At 41.1% G+C, this 14,747-nt stretch overlaps 1 protein-coding gene across 2 annotated transcripts in view; it reads left to right on the plus strand.

The window, feature by feature from the left end:
• Positions 1-14,747, plus strand: part of TSHZ2 (teashirt zinc finger homeobox 2) — a 222,975-nt gene that overhangs the window by 132,385 nt on the left and 75,843 nt on the right. For both annotated transcript variants that reach the window (XM_065850086.2, XM_071815451.1), the window contains exon 2: positions 929-4,007. In XM_065850086.2, coding sequence (XP_065706158.1) covers positions 929-3,999 — 3,071 coding nt within the window. In that variant the 3' untranslated portion in view covers positions 4,000-4,007. The remainder of the gene's footprint in view (positions 1-928; positions 4,008-14,747) is intronic.

Raw genomic sequence — 14,747 nt, forward strand, 5'->3', positions numbered from 1 at the left:
CGGCAGCATCGCGTTTGCGCCAAACTGGTGCATCAACAAATCTGCTATGGAGAGCTGTGCATCAATGTATGTCCTACGGAGAATTACTGCCGACATAAAACCAAAAAAATAAAAACCAAACCACAACTGAATTCCTAAGTAATTTTAAAATTTACAGCTCTTCCAGTATGAAGTTCATCTTACTAAATAAGTAGTTAATTTGTCAAAGAAAATCTTTCTGAGTTTGTTCTGCTTTTCCAGTTTTACAGTTAAATTCGATCTATCTCTGTCACCTCCTAATACTCTTCTGTAACTTCCAAGGGTTCTTGCCCTGAAATTTATGGAATTGTTTTTACTGAAGAACATTTTGCTTTTATGGTACACAGTACATTACTTTCGTAAACAAAAGAGTTCCACTTATGCCTATTAGCACTTTCAGATGTTATATTTTGACATATAAATTATTTGTGTACATTTTGAAGTGCATTTTTAGGTGATCAAATGGCAAAAGGTTACTGTACCTAGATGATGCTATGAACCAGGAAGATGATGGCAGTTATTTTCTTCTGTTCCTTGCCAATTCTACCATTTCTTTCACTGAGGCTAAAAACAATTGGATAGAATTGAAGCTTTTAGTATAAACTTTAAATTCTCGCATATGAATTTTCCAACTGTCCTATTACAGGACAGTTAGAATTATATACCCATGACAGGAAAATTATTAACTCAGAATCTCTGGCAGTTATAAAGAATTATGATTATCTGCCAATAAAATTCAGCAACCTTCACAAAAAGAGACATCATTTTTTTCTTTTTTACTTCCAGAACTAACAGGCAATAAAGTTGTAGATTAAAATGAAGTCTGGTAAAGAAAACACTGAACCTAGAAAGCTCGAACTGTAGTATTCTCCTTTAACAAGTTATTTCATATATTGACATTGCATTTCAGGTTATGTCCAGGAGGAAGATTTAAAGGAAGAGGAAGATATAAAGGAGGAGGAAGAAGATGATGATGACAACAACTCAAGTGCTCAGCTCCAGGGCAGCAACGACACTGGCACGGATGAGGAACATGAAGTGGGTCCTGAGCAGAAAGGGAACTTTAGTTACCAGAATTCCCCTGTCAGTCATGTATCTAACCAGGATGCAGAAAATGAGTCACTCCTAAGTGATGGTAGTGACCATGTGGCAGATATTAAAAGCGTTTGCTCTAGAGAGCCACGGGACCCGAAAACCAGCACCCACCCCAAAGCCCAGAACGAAGCACACGATTGCATGGATAAAATGACAGCGGTCTATGCCAACATACTGTCAGACTCTTACTGGACAGGCTTAGGGCTGGGTTTCAAGTTGTCCAGCTCTGAAAAGAGGAGTTGTGACAACAGAAATGGAGGGAACAAAGCTGATTTTGATTGGCATCAAGACGCACTGTCAAAAAGCTTACAGCAGAATTTACCTTCCAGACCTGTCTCGAAACCCAACCTGTTCAGCTCGGTCCAGCTCTACAGGCAGAGCAGCAAAATGTGTGGAACTGTGTTCACGGGCGCCAGCCGGTTTCGGTGCCGGCAGTGCAGCGCTGCCTACGACACGCTGGTGGAACTCACGGTTCACATGAATGAGACAGGTCACTACCAAGATGACAACCATAAAAAGGACAAGCACAGACCTACCAGCTACTCAAAGCCCCGAAAACGGGCTTTCCAGGACATGGACAAGGAAGATGCACAAAAAGTTCTGAAATGTATGTTCTGTGGTGACTCTTTTGATTCCCTTCAAGACCTGAGCGTTCATATGATAAAAACAAAACATTACCAAAAAGTGCCTTTGAAGGAGCCGGTACCAACCATTTCTTCAAAAATGGTCACTCCAGCAAAGAAACGTGTGTTTGATGTTAACAGGCCTTGTTCCCCCGATTCCACAACGGGGTCTTTCTCAGATACCTTTTCTCCTCAGAAGAACGCGAACCTGCAGTTATCATCTAACAACCGCTACGGCTACCAGAATGGCGCCAGCTATACGTGGCAGTTTGAGGCCTGCAAATCCCAGATTTTGAAGTGTATGGAATGTGGAAGTTCCCATGACACCTTGCAGCAGCTCACGACCCACATGATGGTCACTGGCCATTTCTTGAAAGTCACAAGTTCAGCTTCAAAGAAAGGAAAGCAACTGGTTCTGGATCCTTTAGCTGTGGAAAAAATGCAATCGCTGTCTGAGGCACCAGCCAGTGACAGCCCGGTTTCAAAACCATCCAGTAAATCATCCGCAGAATGCATAGTTCCCACCTCTGAACTGAAAAAAGAAAGTAAAAAAGATAAAGTTGACGATGCAAACAAAGATGAGAAGGCAGTAAAAACTGAAGAGTATGACGAGACTCTTCAGAAACCACTGGATCCCACGATGAAATATCAGTACCTCAGAGAAGAAGATTTAGAAGATGGTTCAAAGGGTGGTGGGGACATTTTAAAGTCCTTGGAGAACACTGTCACAACAGCCATCAATAAAGCTCAAAATGGAGCACCCAGCTGGAGTGCATATCCCAGCATCCATGCAGCTTATCAGCTCTCGGAAGGAGCTAAGCCATCTTTGCCTGTGGGTTCCCAAGTACTGCAAATCAGGCCAACGATCACCAATAAACTGAGGCCGATAGCTCCCAAGTGGAAGGTCATGCCTCTGGTCCCTATCTCAGCAAACGTGGCCCAGTGCACTCAAGTGAAGAAGGAAGGTGATGACAAGGAGGAGGTACAAAAGGACTATGCTAAAGAGGGCATCCAAGCTGAGCCTGCCTCGCTCAGCCAGAGCGAGAGAGAACCTCTCCTCAAATCTGAAGTCTCTGTGGAGCCAAAAAAGACAGAACCATGTCCCTTGAAAGAAGAAGACAAAATTAAAGAGGACAGTGGAAAAGAAAAACCAGTCCTCAAGGAACCAACCACAGCTTCTCTTAGTAATGGTTGTGCTGCTGCCAACCACTCGTCTGAGCTGCCGTGTGTCAACCCCCTCAGTGCACTGCAGTCAGTACTCAATAATCACTTGGGCAAAGCTACTGAGCCTCTAAGGCCTCAGTCCAACTCCAGCCCCAGCTCTAGCACAATTTCTGTGTTCCACAAACCGAATCTAAATATGATGGAGAAGCCAGTTTTGTCTCCTGCTCCAACCCCACCAAAACCTGCAAGTGTATCCAGGCACTATTTGTTTGAAAACAATGATCAGCCTATTGACCTGACCAAATCTAAAGGCAAGAAAGCTGAGTCGGCTCAAGCACAATCTTGTACTTCTCCACCTCAGAAACATGCTCTGTCTGACATCGCTGACATGGTCAAAGTTCTTCCCAAAGCTACTACACCAAAACCTGCTGCATCTTCAAGGATCCCATCTATGAAATTAGAAATAGATGTCCGACGCTTTGAGGATGTCTCAACAGAAGTCTCCACTCTGCATAAAAGGAAGGGCAGACAGTCAAACTGGAACCCTCAGCATCTTCTCATTTTGCAAGCTCAGTTTGCTTCCAGCCTCTTCCAGACATCGGAAGGTAAATATTTATTATCAGATCTAGGCCCACAAGAGCGCATGCAGATTTCAAAATTTACTGGACTGTCTATGACCACCATCAGCCATTGGTTGGCAAATGTCAAGTATCAACTTAGGAAAACCGGAGGAACAAAGTTTTTGAAAAACATGGACAAAGGACATCCAGTCTTTTATTGCAGTGACTGTGCATCTCAATTTCGAACCCCATCTACTTACATTAGCCACTTAGAATCTCATCTAGGTTTCCAAATGAAAGACATGAACAGGCTGGCTGTGGAGCAGCAAACCAAGGTAGAGCAAGAAATCTCCAGAGTTTCAGTTCAAAGATCTCCTGAAACAATAGCTGGAGAAGAGGACACAGACTCTAAGTTCAAATGTAAGTTGTGCTGTCGGACATTTGCGAGCAAACATGCAGTAAAACTTCATCTAAGCAAAACACACAGCAAGTCACCAGAACACCATTCACAATTTGTAGCAGAAGTGGATGAAGAATAACTCTTAAGGTATGCATGCTCTGTAGCGAGTTTTAATTTCATCATTTTAAGGAGGCTTCATAAGACATTCATAGTTTCTTAAACGTAGGAAAACAGTATAAAATGCATAATGTACTCCTGCTTCCTGAATCCAATTGCATGTACATATCCATTTTATAATGTTTTCAAGAAGAGAACTTGCTAAATGCTTAACACATTGCCCTGTATAGAAAAGTTGCTTCTTATTAATATTTTGCAAATAGCTGTTTTCCCAGCTCTCACACTCTTTTTTCTTTCTAAGAATTAGTTGTTTCACATCCTATGTACTTCAATGTGGAATGCAACAACGAAATGCTACTCTTTGCAATGCAAATGGAAAAAGCAAGAAAAAAGCACTGAAAACTAAAAGATTGCTACCTCCTTCAGTGCTAACCCACCAGTAAATCTGATTTTTTTTTGGGGGGAAAGGAAACAATTCCAATGTCAAATTAGCAAAATCTTAATTATTCCAAGTTTCTCGTAATCTCAAACCTGGTCTCAACAATCTAGAAATAACTCTGAAAAGTTTATGTTTATAAGTTTGTTTATTCTTTTGTTGATATTTGGATATTCAGCTTTGTAAAATATTTTAATATTTTACACTTACTTAAACACTATTGTTAATGGCCTTTTTTGTCACATCATTTTAACCTAGCTCACCATCATTCCTTTTTTAATTTTTAAGATGTTTGATCCTAGTTTGTTCCGTGTTGGTGGGAGTGCTAGTCGATCCATAAACATCAATGACTTCAGTGCAAGCTTTCGTGTAACCTGAGGGGCTTAATACTTAATTGAGGAAGCAGCTAGATTTTCTACAAGCTTAATATTTCAACAACCTGTTAGTAGGATACTTCTTCATTAGTGTCGCTATCTTTTGCTGAAAGATACACCAACTGAAATACTGCCACAACCGATGTTTATAACATGTAATGTAATGTTCAGATGACACACAATTTTTGCATTTTTAATTTTACTTGATTCACAAACTTGAATATTCTTGATCTAAATAAATATGCAGAACATCAACTAAAAGTCCAAATAGAAGTTTTTTGTTCTAACGAGTTTATTTCCAGGAAGACTCTGTTAGTCATTCCCAGCGATTTCTCCAGCAGACTCAGGCTCTGCTTCTGTTCACAGGATAATCGTGTGCAGATTCTGATTTTCTCCAACGTGTTCATTACTTGAATAACATTCAGCAAATGAATTCATCAGACAGTCAAAACCAAAGACGTGTTGTGAGTTGTCACGCCACCTGCTATTGTGGCTATTCTCTGGCTAATTGAGGGTGCAAGCACTTTGGGGATGAATACCCGTTTGTGTGAAGATTTCACATTTGTTTGCTGCAAATATTCATGAAGCTTTAAGAAACACTTTCTGTGTACGGAGCCAGCACAAGGACTATGCATCACTTAAGCTCCATTAAAAAGGCTACTTTTGAATAATTTAAACCACTAATCAAAGGATTACTTTGGGATGGGTAATAGAAACTATGACTGTAGAGTGTAACGTCAGTATCCAAGTGCTATAAAATTTAAGTTTTGCATACATCTTGTACGCGTTGTCTACATGTGACTGGATTTATCCTTTCTGCATACTTAAGCCAGCAAAATTCCATCTAACTCCAAAGGGGTTTGTTTTCTAAATAGGGCTAATACCTTCAGGATTCTATTTTGGCATTTTTAACCCAATGTTAGAACTCAACAAATAAATGTTCCTTGTTTATCCAACCACTCAAAATTGATATACCTGACTAAGTATCAGAAAGTTACAAGAGTTTGGTGAGGAAAAATAAACCATCCTGTGTTTTCTTCCCCACCAGTTAATTATTGTTAAGACTCTGACATTCATGGCTTCCACACAAGAGGTATCAGAGCAAACCAATGATTTGGGTACTACCAAACAAAAGCTATCTGCCAAATATATTAATATAACAGGTATTTTGGCACATTCGTGGCTTAATACCTGACAAATATTTCAGATTTGGTCTTAAAAGCACCATGTTGTTACTAAGAGGCAAACCAAACGCTTGTCTTTACAATCGTGTTACTGTTTCTGAGGATTTGGGGAACAAATACAAAGAAAAAAAATCTCTAAGGGAAAAAAAAAAGCGGTTTGTGCATTGTAATAACCTACACAGACACATCGTGGTTATCATTCAGGTGATATGTAACTACATAAATAAGGAACTGTCCTTCCTGCCTTTGGCTACCGAGAAATTGCTGTCCTCCTAAATACTCATCCATTTCTAATTTATATCAAGTTGCAGGTTATATCTTACCTTTGAAAAAATATATTTAAATTCCAATGACAGAGTGATAGCACTGTTATCTGGAACTATAATTTTAGTTGGTATGCATGATAGCACAAATTGTGTGAAATGATGGGGTGTTTTGGAGAGCATAGTAAAGATTTTATTACAGTTTGGGAGCTGTAAGCTCACCCAAGTTCTGACTGTGTTACAAGTGCGGAGGCCAGAGTTTATTCCTATGGTTTCTTCCTGGGATCTGCAAGGAACCTAAATCAAACAACAGGGACTTTCAGAGTTTACTTATTCTTATCATGTTATCTTTAAGATTCGGTATACATTTGAATAGTACCATAGAGGAAAGCACAGTATTTAGAAAGAAGCACAAAGCATACCGAGATTCTTAAAAGGCGCACATGCATTTGTGTTTACTTCTCAGCAATATTGTAGTGAAATAGAAATACAAATAGAGAAAATACGTGGAAATAAATGGAAATAAAACAGGGGAAAAAGTACTTGAAGTATAAAAATATATAAAATGCTTTCTATATTTCAATGAAATTTTCTATTAAAGGTTATATTTTAAAATGTTAGCTATCATTAAAAAGATAAATGAATAGTCTGGGTTAGTACTGTAGAAAAATGTCTTATGTACATGGTTTTATTTTTAAGACCTCCATGAGGCTGTTTATGAGAAATTTGCTATAAATTCTTCTTAAATGTAAACGCATATATATCTGGTTTATATTCATCTTTGGTGTTTTCTTGAATTCTTCTAACTGACATGGGTTTAGTAATATAATGTAAAATGATGTGTAATATACAACAATCAGACGTCTCTAGTCTTTTTCATTCAACCCACTTCAAATTTGGTTTTATTGCTATTCTTCAAAGAAAACCCATGAACATTAGGAAACATGGCTTTAATTAGAAGTAATTTGTATGTTGACTTATACCTTTGAAGAACGTTTGTTCATTTTTTCAACTAAATTAGAATTCTTATATTGTCCTGAGGAAAAAAAAAAAAAAGAGATGACTCAGAATTTTATTTCTGACTTTCATGTCAGGTGAGATGGGCTATAAACTGGTCAGTAACCGAGGCGCTCTGTGATTTTATCTACAACTTTGATATAGAAATAAGTCTCTAGAGAGTCAATTTTACCGATGTGATGGGGGAGACTTCTTTTTCAAAATACCCTAATAAGTCAACAAGCAGCTACCTGAGATGAACTAATTGGAAAGTAAGGCTGCTGCAAAACAAAAAAAGAAATGAGTCATAACGATAAACAGTTTTTCTCTCTGTTTCCTCCTTTGTCTTTTTTTAACCATCAAGTTTAAAGCTTCTACAGTGTTTTTTTCTACTTTATAGGAGACAACTGACATTCTGTGGTAAATGGAAGAAAGAGCAGAGCAGAACTGAAAATCCTCTAATGCACTGACACTAACTTGCCCTCTATTGTTGAAAATGAGCAGGCAATCATGATTGTTCATCAAATGGCTCCTAATGCAGTTAAAGCATTCAGCTATAATTTCTCCTTGCATTTATAATTACTGTCATAGACTGCACACCTCAGTGAGCAGATTAAAGCTATAAACTATTTAGCCGTAGCTTTAAGATGAGGAACTTGATTTGTCTGGCAGCAGTTATTTGTTAGAGAGCTTGACACTTCACATAAAAATGACTCAACTTGATGAAGAACAATGCAGTTTAAGCAATGCAGTGATTTTAAATCAGTCATTATACCACGCCCTGTAAGAATTGCAAAGCAATTTGTTAAATGATATATAGGACATGTAGATAACTGTATGTGTTAAGTATACCAAAATAGAAGATTTTTTTCTCCTGTGAGTCTTATTTTCTCATCCTGCTGAAACAGTGGGAGCTGCTCTGAACATCATGTTTCACTGTTAGCCAATATTGGTGTTACATGGGCAAGGACAACTGTGTGCATTCATAGACCAAAACTATATTTTAGAGAATTTAGGTTGCTCTTCATCTTTCCTTTCTTCTTAGCAACAATCATTAAAAACTGAGTGACCCTTTCAGGAGAATCAGACATGCTGGGATGTAGCTGCCTGCACTTGTGTCCACTGCGATTTTGCTAGCAGAATGAACCAAAATAGCTGAGGGTCGTCAGCTGGGATGAGAGGGTTCACTGCAATGAAAGCCTTGATTATTCAGTTCATATGGGACTTTTCTGACAACAACTTGTTGGGAAATGATGATTTCTCAATCGTAAACAATTTCTGTGGGGAAGTCCCATTTTAAAACAGACTTTTCTTTGGATAAACTGGGTAAAATTCCTGAACTCCATGAAGGAGAGAAAAGGCGAATAGGAAGGTGAATATGTTGGCCTTTCTACTGTGCTGGAGGAGGAACACAGAGCCCATGCTCAGCAAGGGACTTCCCACCGACCCATCAGTCCTCTCTCAAAATAGTCATGTTCTGGTGAATCTTCAGTTCCTCTAATCCTTTTATATTTATTGCTGTTTCCCCAAAATTGGAGATCAGGATATTTTTTTTAATTTAGCATTTTTAAATCTTCAAAGTTTTCCTGGATAGCATTTTTTCAGTCTAGCAATAGTCCTTGTGAAACCAATAATAGTGTGTTCTTGGCTTCACTGAGAGCAGGGTCAGGCCAGATGACACATCAGAATGTGCTGGCACAGATATATCAGTACAGATTTATTTGCTTTTTATGAATGCCACAGGTTCCTATTAAGATCAGGATTACTTAACATTGCATTAGCACATCCAACCCACTAGGTCAACCCATATTGATTCTAGGCTCTGTCTACGCATAGTATATATGGCACTTTCTGCCCCCAAAAGGCAGGAACTCTTCTGCTCACAAAGGAACAGCAACTTTTAAGTATTTCAACCAGATTTTAACTGACCTTGCATAGCACCTACCTCCTCAAGCATTCAGTATTCATGAGGATATCAAAATCTTACCTTCTCCTTGCTGTGTCTGATATTATTAAATGCTACAGCCTTCATAATCTATAGTAGAACATTTTTACCCAGTGAGATTTCAAAGGAAGGGCATCTGAGTCTTATTTGTACATTTTACACCTCGGCAATCAAATTGCAAAGATCAATAACAAAAGGAAAAGACATGAGCCCTCAGAAGCACCTTTCAATAAAAATAATGTAACATAGCAGGATGATCACTCAGTGCAAATATGATGGAGCACAGATGGAAAATGAGGAAAATTATAGCTATGGCTTTATGGGAGGAGGAAAGGAGGAAGAGATTGTTCACTATTTATTAGGATAATGAACAGATAATTCATGATTATTAAGCTGTAGTCTTAAGGCCTCATTCTGCCATCTCTTCCTGTCTCCTCGGTTCAGAACAGGGTCTGTTTGCGCAGGATCTGCTGGCTGGGGAAGGATCAGGCCCTTGTGCTCATTTTCACACATCAGCAGAACCGTGCAAAATTTACACGAGCGCGGCTACAACTCGGGACCCTCCCTGCTAGAAGAGGAATGAGGCAGAGCAAGCAACTCACAGCACAGCGCTTATGTCATAATTGTGACGGTGTTTCTTTTTAAAGACACTTACACCTTCAGGAAAGAGGCAGCACGTCCCAGGTGAACATGAAAACACTGCACCAGGTAGCAAAATCACAGCCCCTGAGGGAGCCAAAGGGATGGATACTCCATCCTGCCACCTTCCCACATCTGGAGGATCAGGTTATCCCAAGAATGAGTTGCCCAAGCCCTTGAAGGTGTGAAATGGCAGGAAAGGTTTCCTACATTCAAGTCTGCAAGAGGCATCCTGCTCTGGGGTGCAGCGTTGGCTCTGTTGGTTCTTCCCCCTGCCAGATGGACAGACAGACACCTGTGGGGGTGGCGGGCGCATCGGGAGTCAGAGATGAAGCCAACAGCAGCAGCTTGCTGGAGAGGAGGGAAGGAAGGAGACATGGGGCCAGGAAGGGACTTGTTCGTCATAGTCAATTTACACAATTCCTTTATTAAAACAAAACAATTCCTCCTCCCCTCCAAAATCCCTCCCTGGCAGCACTCAGCACCAGCTCTTCTGCCAGGGGTCAGCACATGCAGGAGCCGGGGAGGGAGGATGGGGGAGTGAAGGAGGTTGTCATGTCTAATGAATACCCTGAATGTATCGAGATATATATTTTTTTCATTTCAGAAAAGGTTCCATTAAGAGGGAGACAGCCCTAACATGTGCTTTGGCCCCTCATCAGATTTATGAGTATTTGCTCTGCTCTTTAATAGGAAACTCTGCAGCAACTGCCACCTTGCCTGCTCTCCCTGAGATACACAGTGGCTTCTCGGGGAAATGCACTTCATTATTAATGTGAATTTGTACGTTTTTATGACACTGCTTGGGGGAAGGGACAGGCAGAGATTTCCTGGTGATATATGCTCATTTCTAACCATTTATTGTCCCAGACAATCGAAGAACAATGATAAACATTGTTATAGAAAACGGAGGGTGCCGCAGTGACATTTTTGAAGGGAAAGGAGAGGTGGTTAGAGAGGCTTTGATGTGGTTGTTTCCCTCCTCTCCACCTCCTCCAGCAGCTGTGTCAGATCAAGCACAGAGTGGTCTGTGTGGTGGCAGCTGCTGCCGCCCCTCGCCCTCATCTTCTCAGGCCAATAAAGACCATTTGCTCAGTGCTCTGCCACAGCAGATGGGGTACAGATGAAGGAAAAGGAGTTTGTCCATTGGGTAGCCTGTACTGCAGAGGATCACAAGCCTCAGAGTGAAGGGATGCTCAGTGTCCCCATGCCTCCGTACCTCAGAAGTCTCTTGGCGATTTATTATCAGGTGATCAGCAGGGGAACTGTGCACACAGCAGCAGCTGCGAGGCAAAGCAGGGCAGGAGGAGAAAGCTGAGTGTATGGGAATGTGGTTTACCAAAGTGTTCTCAGCATCCTTGAGTTTCCCTTTCTACTGCCACGCTCATCCATGATTAACACAAGGACTCCTGGAGGTGATGAAAACAGTGGGTTTAGACTGCATTGGAGAACCAAAAACGTTCAGCCTTCAAGCTCACCTGTAATAGAGAGATCAGGAAGCCTGTGACCCCCACATGTTCTTTGTTCCCCTCTTTGCCTTTCCCAGTAGTGCTCTGCACCATCTGGTGAAGGTCAAGGTCATGTTCTGCTGTGCCTCACAGTCCCTTGAGCTCCAAAACCCCAGTGCTTGAGGGAAATTCCCTGGTCCCTGTCGGGATATTCACTCTCTGCATGACTGCCAGGTTGAGCTTTCTCTGTGCTGTGGAGCCCGTAGCCTCCAGCTATAAGTGAACAATTTCCGTGTTTTGTGTTCATATTCTATTCCCCAGCCCCAAATATGCACAATCCTTTGTAACAGAAGATGTGCCCGACAGCTGAAAACTGCTAAGACTTTATTATGTGTTTCTGCTCTTCTCATAAAGCTGAATACTAGTGAGGTAAGAACGTCAGAATAGCCTTACAGCATTAGGTCAAAGCTCTGTTGTGTCCATCCTATCTCTAACCATGACCAGTGTAAGAACAGGACAGTCGTGGTGTCATTCAAGAGAACTCCCTCAGCCTTCAGATTCGCAGTTCAGACATTTCTTCACCTGAAGGATGTCATCTTCCCCAGCTCCCAGAGCTGCAGAGAACATGCAAGAGGCCCTTCCTGGTAGCTGCAGAAACTTGGGCACAATGTTGAGGCCTCTTGGGCTGAGGTCTGGAGGTTCCCCATCCCAAGGGAGGGGGCAGAGGATGTACAAACCAGCCCATGGCAGCCAGAGTGGTGCTGAGCCTTCATGCTTGCTCTTTGCACATGGCTAAGGAAGGAATCGCTCCCAAGTGATATCAAGCCCCTGACATAAGGGCATCACTTTTTATTCCATTCTCTGTTCTGCTTTCCCTGGGAGTTTCCCATGCTGTGATAACAACACCACCCTCACAAGATTTCTCTCTCAACTGTGTGCAGAGCAGGACTTGCAGTCTTACTGCAGAGCTGATACTAGCAGGGACCAGTAATGGAGAGGAGGCAAAACAACTTGTTTTGTTGGATGTGGATAATACTAGTTTGATCGCTTCTGAGTTTGCTTTCAGCTTTTCTAAACTTCCAAAGCAGTCTGTATGCAGACAAAATTGGTTTTCCCCTCTCTTTTTGGAGAACCGTTGAAATCTCAGATGTGAGACTGCTGTTTTCATAGTCATTTAATGAAAACCCCCAAATTTGTACCATAAACCACACAGACTACCTGAAATTCTCTATCTCAATACATGCAACTGATATCCTGGTGTGGTGCACAGCTGCTGGTAGATATCTCTGTCACACAGCTCTACCTCTCCACTCCTCTCTTGTTTCAAGAAATGGCTTAGAAGAGCCTTTCTGTCCAGTTCTGTCTCTGCCCTCTGTTGCTCCTTGTGGGATCTCGATACCATCACCCCGTAGCCACACGGGCCTCAGTGCTCCAAGCACAACAGCAGCTACACAACACTGAGCATATTTCTGGTGGGCAAGACAAGCTACAGGCACTGATCCCTGTTGGAACTGAGTCTTCATGGTTACCAGCTTGCTTTATACGGCCATTAAAAAGACTGATGGTGCCTTTTACCCACCTATTGATCTACATCCCAAGGGACATCAAAGAAGAAGAGTCTCTCTGGGATATGACAATCCTGTGGCCTGTTTCTGCCTACATTCATGTGAACACCCCATTCTTCCACCAGAGAAGGGCAAAGCTTAACACTTTCTTCATGCTCACGCAGTTTGGGGGCAAACACCTGTGTGTGGATCAGTCTTGAGTGAAGCTCATCCCAGACTGGACATACACAGGCTGTGGATGGGTTTCCAGTTCCCTAATTCACTTCCCTCCATAATCCTATGGAGCCCTAATCTGTTTGCCTTGGCTTTTTATGGTGCAAGACCCAGGTTTGTCATCCAGGTAAAAGACAATGGGGGAGGTAATTCTGTTTATTTGATCAGTGGTTTTTTTTTAAGACATTGTGATCCCAGGAATTATGAGCTGGACATCTTCTATAAATCACAAATGCACAAAAAAAGAACTCTCAGTATTTTTCCAAAGAAATTAGGGTGAAAGTTCCTACACTCGTATTTCATGTCTGGAAAAAATATCAACAAGAGTGATAAGTATAGCCAAAATGAGTGTAAAAGCACACCCTGACATTTGTTTTCCATGTGCCATATGTTTGCTGAATCCTGCACCTCCCACATACAAATTGCATGCAATAATGTGGGGTGCACGCATTACTCAGGATTATTTAGTTAAGCCCTGCCTATATGGAGGGAATTAACTTAGATAAAGTCAAGCCACTGTGTTTTGGTTTGGTTTGGTTTGTGTTTTTTTCTTATTCTTATTCTGGATTCATAGAGTAGAAAATTAAAGATCTCACTGTGCAAGGCTTCATGTCATTTGGTTTTAATTTAATTCATCTCTTCGATTCTCCCTGTTTCTCCTTCTCTTTGAGTATCATCGGTAGGTGGTCCAAGCATCAACCAGAAGATTTACTGGCAAGACTAAATGTATGAATGCTATGAACACATTGTTTTTCTGATATGATTTAATGACCTTTTTGGCATTCCCATGGCTGTTGAAATCTTCCATAATAATTCCCTTTGGCAGCCAAAGCTCCTGTTGATCAGGTGAAAGCTGATGCAAATGTCAAATGTCAATAAATTTATAATCCATAAATGCTGGTGCTGGAGTGAGACAGGGTTAACCAGAGTGCAGCAGGAGACACCAAGGAGATGAGCTACGTCTTCTTATTGTGAACAGAAAACAGACAGGAGAGGAATGCCACCTCCAAAACCCCTCCACAGCCGAGCTCTTTTCCTTCTCCTTGCTCCCAGTTCCCCCTGTATGTTTTCTGAATTGCCGAGCTTTGACAAAAGAGGGGTTTACGGCTGGCACTTGGCAGAGCGATTCTGGTGATGCAGGTTCCGTCCCTTGTTCTGCTTTTGACTCATCGTGTGAGGTTGAGGTTTAACTTCTCAGATTCTAAAGGAGCTCTTTAGAGTTCAGAGGTTTTGGAGGCTTTGGAGTTTGATCCTGGAAACAATTAGTTATGTAAGATACTCCAGTAAATTAACAAGACCACTTACATAACTTAGGTGTTGCAGGAATGAGTCATGACTCATTTATAGTTTTAAGATGCTTGGAAAGGGTAAGCCTTGTATGAAGCCTGATTTTATATACAGTAAAGACATATGAACAATCACATAATTTCCCAAGAGGTTTTCTTAAGGGCCCTCCACTTTGACCTTTGACTCTGAAAAGCTCCAGTTTGTTTGACATTGAAAAAAAGCAAATGTGTGAACACAGTGCCACGAGCATTTGCACTTTGAACATGCTGGGGCTGAACGCAGCTGAACTGGAAAAGGCTGCAAAAAAGCTAATGTACTGGGAAAACATAGCAGAGGCATTCACTTAATAACTCAACTAATTCCTTTAGCTCACCTTGTAGAGATGTAACCTTTGAATGAGAGAGTCCCTAGTTCAAAATC

The sequence above is a fragment of the Patagioenas fasciata genome, chromosome 16, assembly GCF_037038585.1.
Source record: "Patagioenas fasciata isolate bPatFas1 chromosome 16, bPatFas1.hap1, whole genome shotgun sequence".
In the NCBI taxonomy this organism is placed as follows: Eukaryota; Metazoa; Chordata; class Aves; order Columbiformes; family Columbidae; genus Patagioenas; species Patagioenas fasciata.